General features: G+C 46.0%; 1 protein-coding gene across 1 annotated transcript in view; it reads left to right on the top strand.

Moving 5' to 3' along the window:
* Positions 1-18,382, top strand: part of LOC144505624 (START domain-containing protein 10-like) — a 187,876-nt gene extending 169,494 nt beyond the window's left edge. The window contains exons 5-6 of the mRNA XM_078231732.1: positions 10,184-10,236; positions 18,152-18,382. Of these exons, the coding sequence (XP_078087858.1) occupies positions 10,184-10,236; positions 18,152-18,382 (284 nt within the window). The remainder of the gene's footprint in view (positions 1-10,183; positions 10,237-18,151) is intronic.
* The last annotated feature ends 762 nt before the right edge of the window (positions 18,383-19,144 follow it).

Genomic DNA, 19,144 nt, shown 5'->3' with positions numbered 1-19,144 from the left:
TTTTTCAAATTGGAGGCCTGTGACCAGCGGTGTGCCTCAGGGACCAGTGCTGGGTCCACTGTTATTTGTCATTTATATTAATGATTTGGATGAGAATTTAGTAGGCATGGTTAGTAAGTTTGCAGATGACACCAAGATTGGTGGCATAATGGACAGTGAAGAAAGTTATCTTGGATTGCAACAGGATCTTCATCAATTGGGTCAGTGGGCTGACGAATGGCAGATGGAGTTTAATTTAGATAAATGTGAGGTGATGCATTTTGGTAGATTGAACCAGGGCAGGACTTACTCAGTTCATGGTCGGGCATTGGGAAGAGTTATAGAACAAAGAGATCGAGGGGTACAAGTTCATAACTCCTTGAAAATGGAGTCACAGGTGGACAGGGTGGTGAAGAAGGCATTCAGCATGCTTGGTTTCATTGGTCAGAACATTGAGTTGGGATATCTTGTTGAAGTTTACAAGACATTGGTAAGGCCACACTTGGAGTACTGTGTACAATTCTGGTCACCCTATTATAGAATGGATATTACTAAACTAGAAAGAGTGCCAAAAATATTTACTAGGATGCTACCGGGACTTGTTGGTTTGAGCTATAAAGAGAGGCTGGACAGACTGGGACTTTTTTCTCTGGAGCATAGGAGGCTGAGGGGTGATCTTATAGAGGTCTATAAAATAATGAGGGGCACAGATCAGCTAGATAGTCAATATCTTTTCCCAAAGGTAGGGGAGTCTAAAGCTAGAGGGCATAGGTTTAAGGTGAGAGAGGAGAGATACAAAAGGGTCCAGAGGAGCTATTTTTTCACTCAAGGGTGGTGGGTGTCTGGAACAAACTGCCAGAGATAGTAGTAGAGGCGGGTACAATTTTGTCTTTTAAAAAGTTTAGACAGTTACATGGGTAAGATGGGTATAGAGGGATATGGGCCAAATGCGGGCAATTGGGACTAGCTTAGTGGTAAAAACTTGATGGCATGGACAAGTTGCTCCGAAGGTCCAGTTTCCGTTCTGTAAACCTCTGTGACTCGATGAAACCATTGTTGATTGTTGTAAAAACCCATCTGGTTCAACAATGTTCTTTAGGGAAGGAAATCTGCTGTCTTTACCTGGTCTGGCCTACATGTGACTCTAGAGCCACAGCAATTGGGTTGACTCTCAAATACCATCTGGGATGGGCAATAAATACTAGTCCAGCCGCTGACACACACATCCCATGAATGAAAAAAAGCACGACCTAACTCTTATTTCTGGTCATCTTTCAGTTCTGGTGCCAGTAACACTGAATCCAATCCTATGATTTACAAGAACAGAATTGCAGGTTGAAGTTCAAAATTGGTGGAAATTAGAAATAGTAAGGGGAAAAAGTCACTGATAGGCGTCGTCTATAGGCCACCAAATAATAACGTCATGGTGGGACGAGAAATAAACAAAGAAGTAACTGATGCATGTTAAAATGGTACAGCAATTATCATGGGGAATTTTAATCTACATATCAATTGGTCAAACCAGGTTGGTCAAGGCAGCCTTGAGGAGGAGTTCATAGAATGTATCCGCAATAGCTTCCTTGAACAGTATGTAATGGAACCGACAAGGGAGCAAGTTATCCTAGATCTGGTCCTGTGTAATGAGACGGGAATAATTAATAGTCTTGCAGTTAGGGATCCTCTTGGAAGGAGCAATCACAGTACGGTTGAATTTAAAATACAGATGGAGCGTGAGAAGATAAAATCCAATGCCAGTGTCTTGTGCTGAAACAAAGGAGGCTATAAAGGGATGAGGCAGGCATTGGCTAAGGTAGACTGGGAGCAAAAACTTTATGGTGGGACAATTGAGGAACAATGGAGGACCTCCAAAGCGATCTTTCACAGTGCTCAGGAAAAGTGCTCAGTGTTCCTCTGGGAGCGGACCTGCGGGGTGGAGACTGTGAGCGGTGAGAGAGAGAGCGCGGACTGTGAGTAAATTCTGGGGTTTTTTTTTGTCTAATTTTCGGGAGGTTTTTTGTAATTAACGGAAACCGGAAGGCCGCATCGCGAAGCCTGCCGGTAGCTGTAGTTTTTTTTTTTCTCTCACTTACCTTATAAGTACTCGCCTCGGGGTATCGGCCTCAGTGTTCCTCTGGGAGCGGACCTGCGGGGTGGAGACTGTGAGCGGTGAGAGAGAGAGCGCGGACTGTGAGTAAATTCTGGGTTTTTTTTGTCTAATTTTCGGGAGGTTTTTTGTAATTAACGGAAACCGGAAGGCCGCATCGCGAAGCCTGCCGGTAGCTGTAGTTTTTTTTTCTCTCGGGCCCCTAGCCCTATAAATTGGTGCAGAGGAGATACCCGATCCTCTACACTGGTAGAGGATCCCACCCTTCCATCCTCCTCTAACCTAATTATAAGTGTGGGGAAGTTTTTTTTGTTTTCTTTTTTTCTTGCTGGTAATGGCTTCAGGGATGGCAGTTCAGGCAGTATGCTGCATCTCCTGTGGGATGTATGTGGTGAGGAAATCCAGTAGTGTTTCAGGAGATTTTAGTTGTAAGAAGTGCATTAGATTGCAGCTTCTGGAGGAGCGTGTAAAGGAGCTGGAGGGGGAGTTAGAGGAACTCCGCATAATTCGGGAGGCGGAGGTGGAAGTTGATAGGAGTTATAGAGAAATAGTAACTCCTAGAAATGAGGCTTGGGTCAATGCCAGGAGGAGGGGTAAGAAGCAATCGGGAAGACAATCCCCTGGGGCGGATCCCCTCCATAATAGGTTTTCGGTGCTGGAGGCTACAGTTGAGGAGGAATCAACTGAGCATAGAGAGCAGATCTCTGGGGGTGAGCCGAGTGAGAAAGCTCAGGTGGTTAGGGGCTGTAAAAGACTGGGCCTTGTGATTGGGGACTCCACAATTAAGGGGACAGATAGGAGGGTCGGAACTAAAGGTAGGGACTCAGGGTTGGTGTGTTGCCTACCAGGGGCTGGGGTCCGGGATGTGTCTGACAGGGTATTCAGGACTCTTAGGGGGGAGGGAGATAAACCACAAGTTATTGTACATGTGGGGACACACGACATAGGGAGGATAGGGGAAGGGGATATTAGGCAGGGATTTATGGAGTTGGGGTGGAAACTAAAGGCCAAGACTGACAGAGTGGTTATCTCTGGACTCTTGCCTGTACCACGGGATAGTTTAGAGAGGAATAGGGAGAGGGAAGGTTTGAATTCATGGCTGAGGGGATGGTGCAGGAGGGAGGGGTTCAGGTACTTAAGCAATTGGGGCTCGTACTGGGGAAGGTGTGACCTCTATGAGAAGGATGGTCTACACCTTAATCAGAAGGGGACCAATATCCTGGGGGGTAAATTTGCTAAGGCCATGCAGGGAGGTTTAAACTGATTCGGGGGGGGGGAGGGATCCTGAGTAGTGGGGCTGAAAGTGAGGGATGCATGGATGGGGACTGCAATGCACGGCATTGCAGAGGTGGGGTGGAGCAGGGTTTGAAATGTGTATACTTCAATGCCAGGAGTATTCGCAATAAAGTGGGTGAACTTGCAGCGTGGATCAGTACCTGGGACTTCGATGTTGTGGCTATTTCAGAGACATGGATAGAGCAGGGGCAGGAATGGATGCTGCAGGTCCCGGGGTTCAAATGTTTTAGTCGAAGTAGGGAAGGAGGTAGAAGAGGGGGAGGGGTAGCATTATTGGTCAGAGATTGTATCACAGTGTCAGAGAGGAGGTTTGATGAGGACTTATCTGTTGAGGTAGTATGGGCGGAGATTAGAAATAGGAGAGGAGAGGTCACCCTGTTGGGAGTCTTTTATAGACCTCCTAAAAGTTCTAGAGAGGTTGAGGAAAGGATTGCGGAGTCAATCCTGCTTAGGAGTGAAAGTAATAGGGCAATTGTTATGGGGGATTTTAACTTGACTAATATTGACTGGAATTGTTATAGCTCTAGCTCGTTAGAGGGGTCAGTTTTTGTTCAAAGCGTGCAGGAAGGTTTTTTGACTCAGTATGTAGACAGGCCAACTAGAGGTGAGGCTATATTGGATCTGGTGCTGGGAAATGAGCCAGACCAGGTGCTAGACTTGGAAGTTGGTGTGCATTTTGGTGATAGTGACCACAATTCGGTTACGTTCACCTTAGTGATGGAAAGGGATAGGCATGAACCTCGGGCCAGTGGTTTTAGCTGGGGGAAGGGTAATTATGAGGCTATTAGGAGAGAATTAGGAAACATAGGTTGGACTAGGAGATTACAGGGACTGGGAACGTCCGACATGTGGAGTTTTTTCAAGGAGCAGCTACTGCGAGTCTGTGATAGGTATGTCCCTGTCAGGCAAGGAGGAATTGGTAGGGCTAGGGAACCGTGGTGCACCAAAAAAGTTTCTTTGTTGGTTAAAAAGAAAAAGGAGGCTTATGTTCGGATGAGACGTGAGCACTCGGGTAGTGCACTAGAAAGCTTTAGATTGGCTAAGAGGGAGTTGAAGAGCGAGCTTAGAAGGGCTAAAAGGGGACATGAGAAGACTTTGGCGGATAGGGTTAAAGAGAATCCTAAGGCGTTCTATAGGTATGTCAAGAACAGAAGGTTGGTTAGGGCAAGTTTAGGGCCAGTTATAGATGGCAGAGGGAAGTTATGTGTGGAACCGGAGGAGATTGGTGAAGCATTGAACCAATATTTCTCTTCGGTGTTCACGCAAGGGGACATGAATATAGCTGAGGAGGACACTGGGTTGCAGGGGAGTAGAATAGACAGTATTACAGTTGATAAGGAGGATGTGCAGGATATTCTGGAGGGTCTGAAAATAGATAAATCCCCTGGTCCGGATGGGATTTATCCAAGGATTCTCTGGGAGGCAAGAGAAGTGATTGCAGAGCCTCTGGCTCTGATCTTCAGGTCGTCGTTGGCCTCTGGTATAGTACCAGAAGATTGGAGGTTAGCGAATGTTGTCCCATTGTTTAAGAAGGGGAACAGAGACTTCCCCGGGAATTATAGACCGGTGAGTCTCACTTCTGTTGTCGGCAAGATGTTGGAAAAAATTATAAGGGATAGGATTTATAGTTATTTGGAGAGTAATGAATTGATAGGTGATAGTCAGCATGGTTTTGTGGCAGGTAGGTCGTGCCTTACTAACCTTATTGAGTTTTTTGAGAAAGTGACCAAGGAGGTGGATGGGGGCAAGGCAGTGGACGTGGTATATATGGATTTTAGTAAGGCGTTTGATAAGGTTCACCATGGTAGGCTTCTGCAGAAAATGCAGATGTATGGGATTGGGGGTGATCTAGGAAATTGGATCAGGAATTGGCTAGCGGATAGGAAACAGAGGGTGGTGGTTGATAGTAAATATTCATCATGGAGTGCGGTTACAAGTGGTGTACCTCAGGGATCTGTTTTGGGGCCACTGCTGTTTGTAATATTTATTAATGATCTGGATGAGGGTATAGTTGGGTGGATTAGCAAATTTGCTGATGACACCAAAGTCGGTGGTGTGGTAGACAGTGAGGAAGGGTGTCGTAGTTTGCAGGAAGACTTAGACAGGTTGCAAAGTTGGGCCGAGAGGTGGCGGATGGAGTTTAATGCGGAGAAGTGTGAGGTAATTCACTTTGGTAGGAATAACAGATGTGTTGAGTATAGGGCTAACGGGAGGACTTTGAATAGTGTGGAGGAGCAGAGGGATCTAGGTGTATGTGTGCATAGATCCCTGAAAGTTGGGAATCAAGTAGATAAGGTTGTTAAGAAGGCATATGGTGTCTTGGCGTTTATTGGTAGGGGGATTGAATTTAGGAGTCGTAGCGTTATGTTGCAACTGTACACAACTCTGGTGCGGCCGCACTTGGAGTACTGTGTGCAGTTCTGGTCCCCACATTACAGGAAGGATGTGGAGGCTTTGGAGAGGGTGCAGAGGAGGTTTACCAGGATTTTGCCTGGTATGGAGGGGAGATCCTATGAGGAGAGGCTGAGGGATTTGGGATTGTTTTCGCTGGAAAGGCGGCGGCTAAGAGGGGATCTTATTGAAACATATAAGATGATTAGAGGTTTAGATAGGGTGGATAGTGATAGCCTTTTTCCTCTGATGGAGAAATCCAGCACGAGGGGGCATGGCTTTAAATTGAGGGGGGGTAGTTATAGAACCGATGTCAGGGGTAGGTTCTTTACCCAGAGGGTGGTGAGGGATTGGAATGCCCTGCCAGCATCAGTTGTAAATGCGCCTAGTTTGGGGGCGTTTAAGAGATCCGTAGATAGGTTCATGGACGAAAAGAAATTGGTTTAGGTTGGAGGGTCACAGTTTTTTTTTTTAACTGGTCGGTGCAACATCGTGGGCCGAAGGGCCTGTTCTGCGCTGTAATGTTCTATGTTCTATGTTCTATGTTCTATGTATATGCCAGTGACAAGGAAGGACTGTAGAGAAAGAGATAATCCGCGATGGATATCTACGGAAATAAAGGAGGGTATCAAATTGAAAGAAAATACATACAAAGTGGCAAAGATTAGTGGGAACCAAGAGGATTGGGAAATCTTTAAAAATCAGCAGAAAGCCACGAAAAAAGCGATAAAGATAAGTAAGATGGATTATGAGAGTAAACTAGCTCAGAATATAAAAACGGATCGCAAAGGTTTCTACAAATATATAAAACGAAAAAGAGTGGCGAAAGTAAACATTGGTCCTTTAGAGGATGAGAAGGGGGATGTAATAACTGGAAATGAGGAAACGGCTGAGGCATTGAACAGGCATTTAGTGTCGGTCTTCACAGTGGAAGACACAAATAACATGCCAAAAATTGATGACAGGAAGGCTATGGCAGGTAAGGACCTAGAAACTATCATCATCACTAAAGAGGTAGTGTTGGGCAAGTTAATGGGACTAAAGGTAGACAAGTCTCCTGGCCCTGATGGAATGCATCCCAGGGTACTAAAAGAGATGGCGGGAGAAATAGCAAATGCACTCGTGGTAATTTACCGAAATTCGCTTGACTCTGGGGTGGTTCCCGCAGACTGGAAAACAGCAAATGTGACGCCACTGTTTTAAAAAGGAGGTAGACAAAAGACAGGTAACTATAGGCCGGTTAGCTTAACTTCTGTAGTAGGGAAAATGCTTGAATCCATCATCAAGGAAGAAATAGCGAGACATCAGGATATAAATTGTCCCATTGGTAAGATGCAGCATGGGTTCATGAAGGGCAGGTCATGTTTGACTAATTTGGTAGAATTCTTTGAGAACATTACATGTGCAGTGGACAATGGGGAACCTGTGGATGTGGTGTATCTGGATTTCCAGAAGGCATTTGACAAGGTGCCGCATCAAAGACTGCTGCATAAGATAAAGGTGCACAGAGTTACAGGTAATGTATTAGCATGGATAGAGGATTGGTTAACTAGGAGAAAGCAAAGAGTGGGGGTAAGTGGGTGTTTTTCTGGTTGGTGATCAGTGACTAGTGGTGTGCCTCAGGGATCAGTGTTGGGACCGCAATTGTTTACGATTTACATAGATGATTTGGAGTTGGGGACCAAGTGTAGCGTGTCAAAATTCGCAGATGACACTAAGATGGGTGGAAGAGCAAAGTGTACAGAGGACGCTGAAAGTCTGCAAAGGGATATAGATAATCTAAGTGAGTGGGCGAGGGTCTGGCAGATGGAGTACAATGTTGGTAAATGTGAGGTCATCCATTTTGGTAGGAATAACTGCAAAATGGACTATTATTTAAATGGTAAAAAATTGCAGCATGCTGCTGTGCAGAGGGACCTGGGTGTCCTTGTGCAGGAATCTCAAGGAGTTGGTTTGCAGGTGCAGCAGGTAATTTAGAAGGCAAATGGAATTTTGTCCTTCATTGCGAGAGGGATGGAGTTTAAAAACAGCGAGATTATGTTGCAGCTGTATAAGGTGCTGGTGAGGCCACACCTGGAGTACTGTGTACAGTTTTGGTCTCCTTACCTGAGAAAGGATATACTGGCACTGGAGGGGGTACAGAGGAGATTCACTCGGTTGATTCCGGAGTTGAGAGGATTGGTTTATGAGGAGAGACTGAGTAGACTGGGGCTATACTCATTGGAATTCAGAAGAATGAGGGGAGATCTTATCGAAACCTATAAGATTATGAAGGGAATAGACAAGATAGAAGCAGGGAAGTTGTTTCCACTGGCGGGTGAAACTCGAACTAGGGGGCATAGCCTCAAAATAAGGGGGAGCAGATTTAGGACTGAGTTGAGGAGCAACTTCTTCACACAAAGGGTTGTGAATCTGTGGAATTCCCTGCCCAGTGAAGCAGTTGAGGCTACCTCATTGAATGTTTTTAAGGCAAGGATAGATACATTTTTGAACAGTAAAGGAATTAAGGGTTATGGTGAGTGGGCGGGTAAGTGGAGCTGAGTCCACGAAACGATCAGCCATGATCTTATTGAATGGTGGAGCAGGCTCGAGGGGCCAGATGGCCTACTCCTGCTCCTAGTTCTTATGTTCTTATGTTCAAAAGATCCAGTTTATCAGACAAACAGCTTCCCCTGAATGCTGACAACACCTTGTTCCCAGGAAGGGCGCAATGATCCTTTCGAGGGTGCAGAGATTTCTCAGAATGGTTTCAGAGGGATTTTAGTTGCAGGTTTGGTCCGCTATTCTGGATTTGTTCTCCTTGAAGCGCAGAAGATTTTCGGGACAATGTACTGTCCACCTGTGAGCCTGCAACTCCCGCAGTATTTGCAGAATGAGTTCCATTGGCCTCTCAGTGATATTGCCATTTCACATCTATTCACCAGGCAGAACTAATTGGAAAACATTTTCTCATTTAATACAGCTTGTGCACATTTATTTTAATTTGGTTTGATTTATTATTGTCTCATGTATTAATATACAGTGAAAAGTATTGTTTCTTGCGCGCTGCATAGACAGAAGCATACCGTTCACAGAGAAGGAAACGAGAGAATGCAGAGTGTAGTGTTACAGTCATAGCTAGAAAGATCAACTTAATGCAAGGTAAGTCCATTCAAAAGTCTGACAGCAGCAGGGGAGAAGCTGTTCTGAGTCGGTTGGTACGTGACCTCAGACTTTTGTATCTTTTTCCCGAAGGAAGAAGGTGGAAGAGAGAATGTCCGGGGTGTGTGGTGTCCTTAATTATGCTGTCTGCTTTTCCGAGGCAGCGGGAAGTGCAGACAGAGTCAATGGATGGGAGACTGGTTTGTGTGATGGATTGGGCTATATTCACGACTTTTTGTAGTTCCTTGCGGTCTTGGGCAGAGTAGGAGCCCATACCAAATTGTGATACAACCAGAAAGAATGCTTTCTGTGGTGCATCTGTAAAAGTTGGTGAGAGTCGTAGCTGACATGCCAAATTTCCTTAGTCTCCTGAGAAAGTAGAGGTGTTGATGGGCTTTCTTAACTATAGTGTCGGCATGGGGGGACCCGGACAGGTTGTTGGTGATCTGGACACCTAAAAACTTGAAGCTCTCGACCATTTCGACTTCGTCCCCATGGATGTAGACAGGGGCATGTTCTCCTTTACGTTTCCTGAAGTCAATGACAATCTCCTTTGTTTTGTTGACATTGAGGGAGAGATTATTGTTGCTGCACGAGTTCACCAGATTCTCTATCTCATTCCTGTACTCTGTCTTTTTTTATTTTATTCTTTTTTTCTACCCAATTTTTAGTGTTGTATTTTACAGGGTGCCTCGGTCTCCAACCACTGACGAAACTGTCAGTAACGAGCCTGTTCAGCATTCAGCTTCCCCTCAGCAGTTTCACAGTGGGAGCGAGACTCCACCCCTTGCTCAGAGGGGCGTTCTACCCGAGAGAATTGCTGGCAATCGGATGGCCTCAACCCATGAAATGGAGAAGAAAATTTTGAGTTGTAGAAATCTGAGGAGAAGGGAGAGCGAATGAAAAACTGTCAACATAGGAACCAGGAAGAAATGTGAAAGGTTACCATGTAAAAGATAAAGTTGTCCTGAAAGATGCCAGCAAAGAATTAATCCACCTTCCTCCTTCATCGACAGTCCTGTGATAATGTGTCTCCAGTCTATGCTCACAGTTCAATCAAAGTCTGGGCAAAGTGTTGAGATTTTAAATGCATTTTCCAAACCATTACATTTATAATTCAACCTTCTGTTACCAACAGAAATAAATTTTCATTTTCATTCCCAGTAGGAGGACATACAGGGACCTGATGATTGCCGCAGTTTGGAAACATTACGGGCAGCGAGATGTTGTTGGGTGAAAAATGCTTTCATTTTTTTTCAATTCTGTTCACAGGGTCATTACCAAAATGGGTTGTCAATCGAGTTTCCCAGTTTGTTGCTCCCAAGGTAAGGAATGAATTGGAACAGTTTGTGGTGATTCCCTCATTCAGTCGGGTTTGGCACAATTAGATTTTCATGCAGAAGGAACGATGAGTTGCGCCAGTGTAACAAACCAAAACCAAACAACACAGCCCCTCATTAAGGAAAGAACTTCATCACAAATCACACCTTTGAAACAAGAACAATTTTCATTTGTACACCAAATTTAACCTCGTTAATCCACCCAAGACACTTCACAGGAGCAAGCATCTAACAGCTGTCACTGAGTCAGGTAATCGTGGATAAACAGGTCAGTGTTTGTCCACGGTGGTTGTCCCCCTTAACAGTAAGGGATGGGTGACAGATCGGAGAGAGGAGGGGAGACAGCAGTCAGTGATGGGATCCCCTGTGGTTGTCCCCCTCCAAAATAAGTATACCGTTTTGGATACTGTGGGGGGGATGACCCTCCAGGGGTAAGCCACGGTGACCAGGTCACTGGCACGGAATCGGGGCTGTGTGGCTCAGAAGGGAAAGAGGGGGAACCAGGAGAGCAATAGTAGTGGGGGATGCAACAGTTAGAAGCACAGACAGGCGGTTCTGTGGGCGCGAACGAGACTCCAGGGTGGTAGTCTGCCTCCCTGGTGCCGGGGGCCTGGATGTTTCTGAGCGGGTAGGAAGCATCCTAAAAGGGGCGGGTAACCAGACAGACGTCATTGTCCACATTGGTGCAAATGACGTAAGCAGAAAGAGCAGGGACGTCCTGAGAGAGGAATTCAGGGAGTTGGATGGTAGGCTAAAAAGCAGGGCCTCTAGGGTAGCGATCTCTGGACTACTCCCAGTACAACAAGCTAGTGAGGCTAGGAACAGGGGGATTGTACAGCTGAACGCGTGGCTAAAGGACTGGTGCAGGAGGGAGGGTTTCAAATTCGTGGATCACTGGGAAGTCTTCAAGAGAGGATGGCACCTGTACAAGAAGGACGGGTTACACCTAAACTGGAGGGGCACGAATATCCGAGCTGGGAGTTTTGCTAGTGCGGTTCGGGTGGGTTTAAACTAATGTGGCAGGGGGGTGGGGATCAGAACAATAGGCCAATAAGCATAGAGGCTGGGGACGAGGTTGGGGCCAAGACAAGGCTATCTAAGAGGAAGAGCATTCTGGGGGAAGATGACCTCAGTGGGCCTGGAGGTCTGGAGTGCATCTGCTTCAATGCAAGGAGCGTCACAGGCAAGACAGACGAGCTTAGAGCCTTAATGCTTGCGCGGAACTTGGATGTGGTTGCAGTGACGGAGACTTGGGAAAAGAAGGACAGGACTGGAGCTGAATATTCCAGGGTATAAGTGTTTTCGGCAAGACAGAGAAGGGGCTAGGAGAGGTGGGGGAGCAGCAATGCTGGTTAGGGAGCATATTACAGCGGTACAGAGGGTGGACAATATGGAAGGGTCAGGTAACGAGTCACTGTGGGTGGAGCTCAGAAACAGGAAGGGCGCAGTCACTATGCTGGGGGTATACTACAGGCCTCCCAACAGCCCACGGGAAGTTGAGGAACGGATATGTGAGGAGATTCTGGACAGGTGCAGTAAAAATAGGGTTGTTGTAGTGGGAGACTAATTTCCCTTGTATAGACTGGAAATCGCATAAGGCTGGGGGCCTGGATGGGGAAGAATTTATAAAGTGCATACAGGAAGGTTCTTTGGAACAATATGTTGACAGTCCAACTCGAGAGGGGGCTATACTGGACCTAGTACTGGGGAATGAGCCCAGTCAGGTCATCAAAGTTTCAGTGGGGGAATATGTGGCAAATAGTGACCACAATTCTGTAAACTTTAGGATAGTGATGGAAAAAGATGAGTGTTGTCCTATGGGTAAGGTGCTGAATTGGGGGAAGGCTAACTACAGCCAGATTAGACAGGATTTGGTGGCTGTTGATTGGGAGAGGCTGTTCGAGGGTAAATCCAAATTTGGCATGTGGGAGTCTTTTAAGGAGCAGTTGATAGGACTGCAGGACAGGCATGTGCCTGTAAAGAGGAAGGATAGGAAAGGTAGGATTCGGGAGCCGTGGATAACCAGTGAAATTGTGGGTCTAATCAAAAAGAAAAAAGAGGCATACATGAGGTCCAGGCAGCTAAAAACAGATGGAGCACTGGAGGATTACAGAGAAAGTAGAAAAGAACTCAAACAGGGAGTTAGAAGGGCAAAAAGGGGTTACGAAATGTCCTTGGCAGACATGATTAAGGAGAATCCTAAGGCATTTTATACATACGTTCGAAACAAGAGGGTTGTTAGGGAAAGAATCGGACCTCTCAGGGACAAAGGAAGGGAATTATGCTGAGAACGATGGGTATAGATAGAGTGAATGCAAGCAGGCTTTTTCCGCTGAGGCTAGGGGAGAAAAAAACCAGAGGGCATGGGTTAAGGGTGAAAGGAGAAAAGTTTAAAGGGAATATTAGGGGGGGCTTCTTCACGCAGAGAGTGGTGGGAGTGTGGAATGAGCTGCCGGATAAAGTGGTAAATGCGGGGTCACTTTTAACATTTAAGAAAGACTTGGACGGGTTCATGGATGAGAGGGGTGTGGAGGGATATGGTCCAAGTGCAGGTCAGTGGGACTAGGCATAAAATGGTTCGGCACAGACAAGAAGGGCCAAAAGGCCTGTTTCTGAGCTGTAATTTTCTATGGTTCTAACGAAAAGAAGTAGGAGAGATCCTGAACGAATACTTTGCATCAGTATTCACAAAGGAGAGGGACATGTTGACTGGTAGTGTCTGAGAGAGATGTGTTGACCCGTTAGAAAAAATCTTAATTACAAGGGAGGAAGTGTTAGGTTTTTTTAGGAAACATTAAGACAGATAAATCCCCAGGGTCAGATGGCATCTATCCGAGACTCCTCAGGGAGGCAAGAGATGAAATTGCTGGGCCTCTAACAGAAATCTTTGTCTCCTCACTGGACACAGGTGAGGTCCCAGAGGATTGGAGGATAGCAAATGTGGTCCCGTTATTTAAGAAGGGTAGCAAGGATAACCTGGGTAATTATAGGCCGGTGAGCTTGACATCCGTGGTAGGGAAATTGTTGGAGAAGATTCTTAGAGATAGGATATATGCGCATTTAGAACTGAATAATCTCATTAGCGATAGACAGCATGGTTTTGTATGAGGGAGGTCATGCCTCACAAATTTGGTTGAGTTTTTTGAGGAGGTGACAAAAACGATTGATGAGGGAAAGGCCGTGGATGTCGTCTATATCGATTTTAGTAAAGCGTTTGACAAGGTCCCTCATGGCAGGCTGGTGCAAAAGGTTAAATCTCATGGGATAAAAGATGAGTTTGCTAGATGGGTGGAGAACTGGCTTAGCCATAGAAGACAGAGGGTAACAGTGGAGGGGTCTTTTTCCGGTTGGAGGTCTGTGACTTGTGGAGTTCCGCAGGGCTCTGTACTGGGACCTCTGCTGTTTGTGATATATATAAATGATTTGGAGGAAGATGTCGCTGGTATGATCAGTAAGTTTGCGGACGACACAATAACTTGATTTTGTGTCTCTGTGCCCTGTTTGAGAGCAGATTTCCACTCCATCTGACGACGGAGCAGCGCTCCGAAAGCTAATGGCATTTGCTACCAAATAAACCTGTTGGACTTTAACCTGGTGTTGTTAAAATTCTTATTAGTGGTGTTCCGCAGGGCTCTGTACTGGGACCTCTGCTGTTTGTGATATATATAAATGATTTGGAGGAAGATGTAGCTGGTGTGATCAGTAAGTGTGCGGACGATACGAAGATTGCTGGAGTTGCGGATAGTGATGAACGTTGTCAGAGAATACAGCAGGATATAGATAGGCTGGAACATTGGGTGGAGAAATGACAGATGGAATTTAATCCAGATAAATGTGAAGTGATGCATTTCGGTAGATCTAATGTAAGGGGGAGCTATACAATAAATGGCAGAACCATCAGGAGTACAGACACACAGAGGGACCTGGGTGTACAAGTCCACAGATCCTTAAAGGTGGCAGCACAGGTGGAGAGGGTGGTGAAGAAGGCATATGGCATGCTTGCCTTTATAGGACGGGGCATAGAATATAAAAGTTGGCATCTGATGTTGCAGCTGTATAGAACGTTGGTTAGGTCACATTTGGAATACTACGTCCAGTTCTGGTCGCCACACTACCAGAAGGACATAGAACATAGAACATAGAACATTACAGCGCAGAACAGGCCCTTCGGCCCACGATGTTGCACCGACCAGTTAAAAAAAAACTGTGACCCTCCAACCTAAACCAATTTCTTTTCGTCCATGAACCTATCTACGGATCTCTTAAACGCCCCCAAACTAGGCGCATTTACTACTGATGCTGGCAGGGCATTCCAATCCCTCACCACCCTCTGGGTAAAGAACCTACCCCTGACATCGGTTCTATAACTACCCCCCCTCAATTTAAAGCCATGCCCCCTCGTGCTGGATTTCTCCATCAGAGGAAAAAGGCTATCACTATCCACCCTATCTAAACCTCTAATCATCTTATATGTTTCAATAAGATCCCCTCTTAGCCGCCGCCTTTCCAGCGAAAACAATCCCAAATCCCTCAGCCTCTCCTCATAGGATCTCCCCTCCATACCAGGCAACATCCTGGTAAACCTCCTCTGCACCCTCTCCAAAGCCTCCACATCCTTCCTGTAATGTGGGGACCAGAACTGCACACAGTACTCCAAGTGCGGCCGCACCAGAGTTGTGTACAGTTGCAACATAACGCTACGACTCCTAAATTCAATCCCCCTACCAATAAACGCCAAGACACCATATGCCTTCTTAACAACCTTATCTACTTGATTCCCAACTTTCAGGGATCTATGCACACATACACCTAGATCCCTCTGCTCCTCCACACTATTCAAAGTCCTCCCGTTAGCCCTATACTCAACACAACTGTTATTCCTACCAAAGTGAATTACCTCACACTTCTCCGCATTAAACTCCATCCGCCACCTCTCGGCCCAACTTTGCAACCTGTCTAAGTCTTCCTGCAAACTACGACACCCTTCCTCACTGTCTACCACACCACCGACTTTGGTGTCATCAGCAAATTTGCTAATCCACCCAACTATACCCTCATCCAGATCATTAATAAATATTACAAACAGCAGTGGCCCCAAAACAGATCCCTGAGGTACACCACTTGTAACCGCACTCCATGATGAATATTTACTATCAACCACCATGGAGGCTTTGGAGAGAGTACAGAGAAGGTTTACCAGGATGTTGCCTGGTACGGAGGGTCTTAGCTTGAGGAGAGATTGGGTAAACTGGGGTTGTTCTCCCTGGAAAGACGGAGGATGAGGGGTAACCTAATAGAGGTGTATAAAATTATGAAGGGTATAGATAGGGTGAACCGTGGGAAGCTTTTTCCCAGGTCTGAGGTGACGAACACAAGGGGTCACGGGTTCAAGGTTCAACACAGATGTCAGGGGGACGTATTTTACACAGAGGGTTTTGGGGGCCTGGAATGCACTGCCAAGCAAGGTGATTGAGGCGGACACGCTGGGATCGTTTAAGACTTATCTAGATAGCCACATGAACAGACTGGGAACAGAGGGATACAAATGACTGGTCTAGTTGGGCACATGAGCGGCGCAGGCTTGGAGGGCCGAAGGGCCTGTTCCTGTGCTGCATTGTTCTTTGTTCTAGTTACAAGGTGTATTGGAAGGGAGAACAGTGGAGAGGGTTAGGGAGGGCATTCCAGAACTTAAGGCCTTGCCACTTGAAGGCGTGGCTATGACTGTGAGAGAGGAAAATCCGAATGGGCAAAAGGCCAGAATAAAATTTAAATCATATTTAATGCAGCGGACTGAAAAGCTTGAGCATGTAGATATTAAGAAAGAGGATGTGTTGGAGCTTTTGAAAAGCATCAAGTTGGATAAGTCACCGGGACCAGATGAGATGTACCCCAGGCTACAGTGGGAGGCGAGGGAGCGATTGCTGAGCCTCTGGCGATCATCTTTGCATCATCAATGGAGACGGGAGAGGTTCCGGAGGGCTGGACGATTGCGGATGTTGTTCCTTTATTCAAGAAAGGGAGTAGAGATAGCCCTGGAAATTATAGACCAGTGAGTCTAACCTCAGGGGTTGGTAAATTGATGGAGAAGATCCTGAGAGGCAGGATTTATGAACATTTGGAGAGGTATAAAATGATTAAGAATAGTCAGCATGGCTTTGTCAAAGGCAGATCATGCCTTACAAGCCTGATTGAATTTTTTGAGGATGTGACTAAACGCATTGATGAAGGAAGAGCAGTAGATGTAGTATATATGGACTTCAGCAAGGCATTTGATAAGGTGCCCCATGCAAGGCTTATTGAGAAAGTGAGGAGGCATGGGATCTAAGGGGACATCACTTTGTGGATCCAGAACTGGCTTGCCCACAGAAGGCAAAAAAGTGGTTACAGATGGGTCATATTCTGCATGGAGGTCGGTCACCCCAGTGGAGTGCCCCAGGGATCTGTTCTGGGACCCTTACTCTTTGTGATTTTTATAAATGACCTGGATGAGGAAGTGGAGGGATGAGTCGGTAAGTTTGCTGATGACACAAAGGCTGGAGGTGGTGTGGATAGTGTGGAGGGATGTCAGAAGTTGCAGCGAGACATTGATAGGATGCACGACTGGGCGGAGAAGTGGCAGATGGAGTTCAACCCAGATAAGTGTGAGGTGGTTCATTTTGGCAGGTCAAATAGGATGGCGGAATATAATATTAATGGTCGGACTCTTGGCAGTGTGGAAAATCAGAAGGATCTTGGGGTCTGAGTTCATAGGACGCTCAAAGCAGCTGTGCAGGTTGAGGCTGTGGTTAAGAAGGCGTATGGTGTACTGGCCTTCATCAATCGAGGAATTGAGTTTAGGAGTCGTGAGATAATGTTGCAGCTATATAAGACGCTCGTCAGACCACACTTGGAGTACTGTGCTCAGTTCTGGTCGCCTCATTACAGGGAGGATGTGGAAGCCATAGAAAGGGTGCAGAGGAGATTTACAAGGATGTTGCCTGGGTTGGGGAGCATGCCTTATGAGGATAGGTTGAGTGAGCTCGGCCTTTTCTCCTTGGAGAGATGAAGGATGAGGGGTGACCTGATAGAGGTGTATAAGATGTTGCGAGGTATTGATCGAGTGGATAGTCAGAGGCTTTTTCCCAGAGCTGAAATGGTTGCCACAAGAGGACACGGGTTTAAGGTGCTGGGGAGTAGGTACAGAGGAGATGTCAGGGGTAAGTTTTTCACTCAGAGGGTGGTGGGTGCGTGGAATCGGCTGCCGGTAGTGGTGGTGGAGGCGGATTCGATCGGGTCTTTTAAGAGACTTTTAGATAAGTACACGGAACTTAGTAAGATAGAGGGTTATAGGTAAGCCTAGTAATCGCTAAGGTAGGGATATGTGCGGCACAACTTTGTGTGCTGTAGTTTTTCTATGTTTCTATGTTTCTATATTCTTATTGCTGCACACTCCAGTTCAAGCAGCGTCCACCTATCACAAAACCTCTCAAGCTGACAGACTCTGCTCTCCCCTTCTCCAGCGCCACGTGGGCACAGACAAACCCACAGAGGCAACACAGAAAGCCGCACTGACCAATCTCGTGGGCCAACCTGGTCCTATATATAGCCACCTGTGCCAGACCAGGAACAGACCCATGAGCAGGTGTCTGCCTTGCCCGTTCCCCTCCTCACTGGATGGCCAGTGATCAGGCCTTTGAGGAACTGAACTGGACACGGAAATTCCGGAACAGTCCTTTCCAATCATGGAAGAAATTCCGGAACAGTCCTTTCCAACCGTGGAAGGAATTCTGGAACAGTCCTTTCCAATCATGGAAGAGGGTCAGGAAACGGGTGAATTAAAGCGGTTTCAGTTTAAAGGAAGTGATTGGCTGTGCCTGGTATCATTGCCTTACGCAGGACATGTTCTTTCTGTCTGATTCAGGCTATGAAGCGTATTTACAAAGCCTGTCTGAAATATCCTGAGTGGAAGCAGAAACACAATCCCCACTTCAAGCCCTGGGTGTATCCGGAGCAGAACACACTGCCGAGTGTCAGCCTTTCAGAACTATCGCTGCAGCATGCTTCATCACTGGAGAACATTGATGAGAGCTGCCTCTCAGAGGAAAAGGTCCACATCAGCGATGAAGAGGATAGTTACTCCAAAGAATCATAACAGCCACACAAGGGATAGAACAGCAAGAGATAGAATCATTTATGTGAGATTAAAGACTCAGTATCCCTTTTATATTCAATGGCACATCCAAACCAAGCCTCACAATCTAAACTGGCACCAACTAAATCATGCAACACAACTTCTGAGATTATTCCACAGTTCTGCAGTGTCTTCATCTATTAAAATTGAAACATTGCAGTTGGGACCAGGAATGACCTATTGGCATTGAACTGGTTTGAATAGGAAGCAAACTTGGAAAGGTTGTGGCTACAGTTTACATATCAGGTCCCTCAAAGGGAAGCTAATTTGCTCCACATTGCAGCACTGATATATGAAGCAGATCAGACTAGCTCAGTTACTGCACATGGATGGAATGTGGTCTTGCAGCATTGTATCTGTTATCTTTATTCATCATAGAATAAGCTATTTGATCTCATTCTCACTCAGCCTTGACTACTAATGGATGTTGCCCTCATTTCCACAGCACCAGCAAACAGTGAGGCCATTGTGAAAAGGGATACTGTCTCTTTTTAAATCATTCAATCAGACTCCTTCAGAGACACCACTTGGTAACTTCATCCTCACCAAAATATCTTTGAGGATGTACAAAGATTAATGGATAAATCTAACGAAATGATACGAGAGCAATCCAAACTCCAGATTGCACTGTTATCGCTAACTTGTTATTTTGTAAAATGTAGACATTTCCTGATTTATATTTTGGTAGAGATTTTAAATTAAACGTGATATTTATGAGTAGAA

Source organism: Mustelus asterias, chromosome 16, assembly GCF_964213995.1.
Source record: "Mustelus asterias chromosome 16, sMusAst1.hap1.1, whole genome shotgun sequence".
Classification (NCBI taxonomy): Eukaryota; Metazoa; Chordata; class Chondrichthyes; order Carcharhiniformes; family Triakidae; genus Mustelus; species Mustelus asterias.
This window is presented reverse-complemented; position numbering and strand designations above follow the sequence as displayed.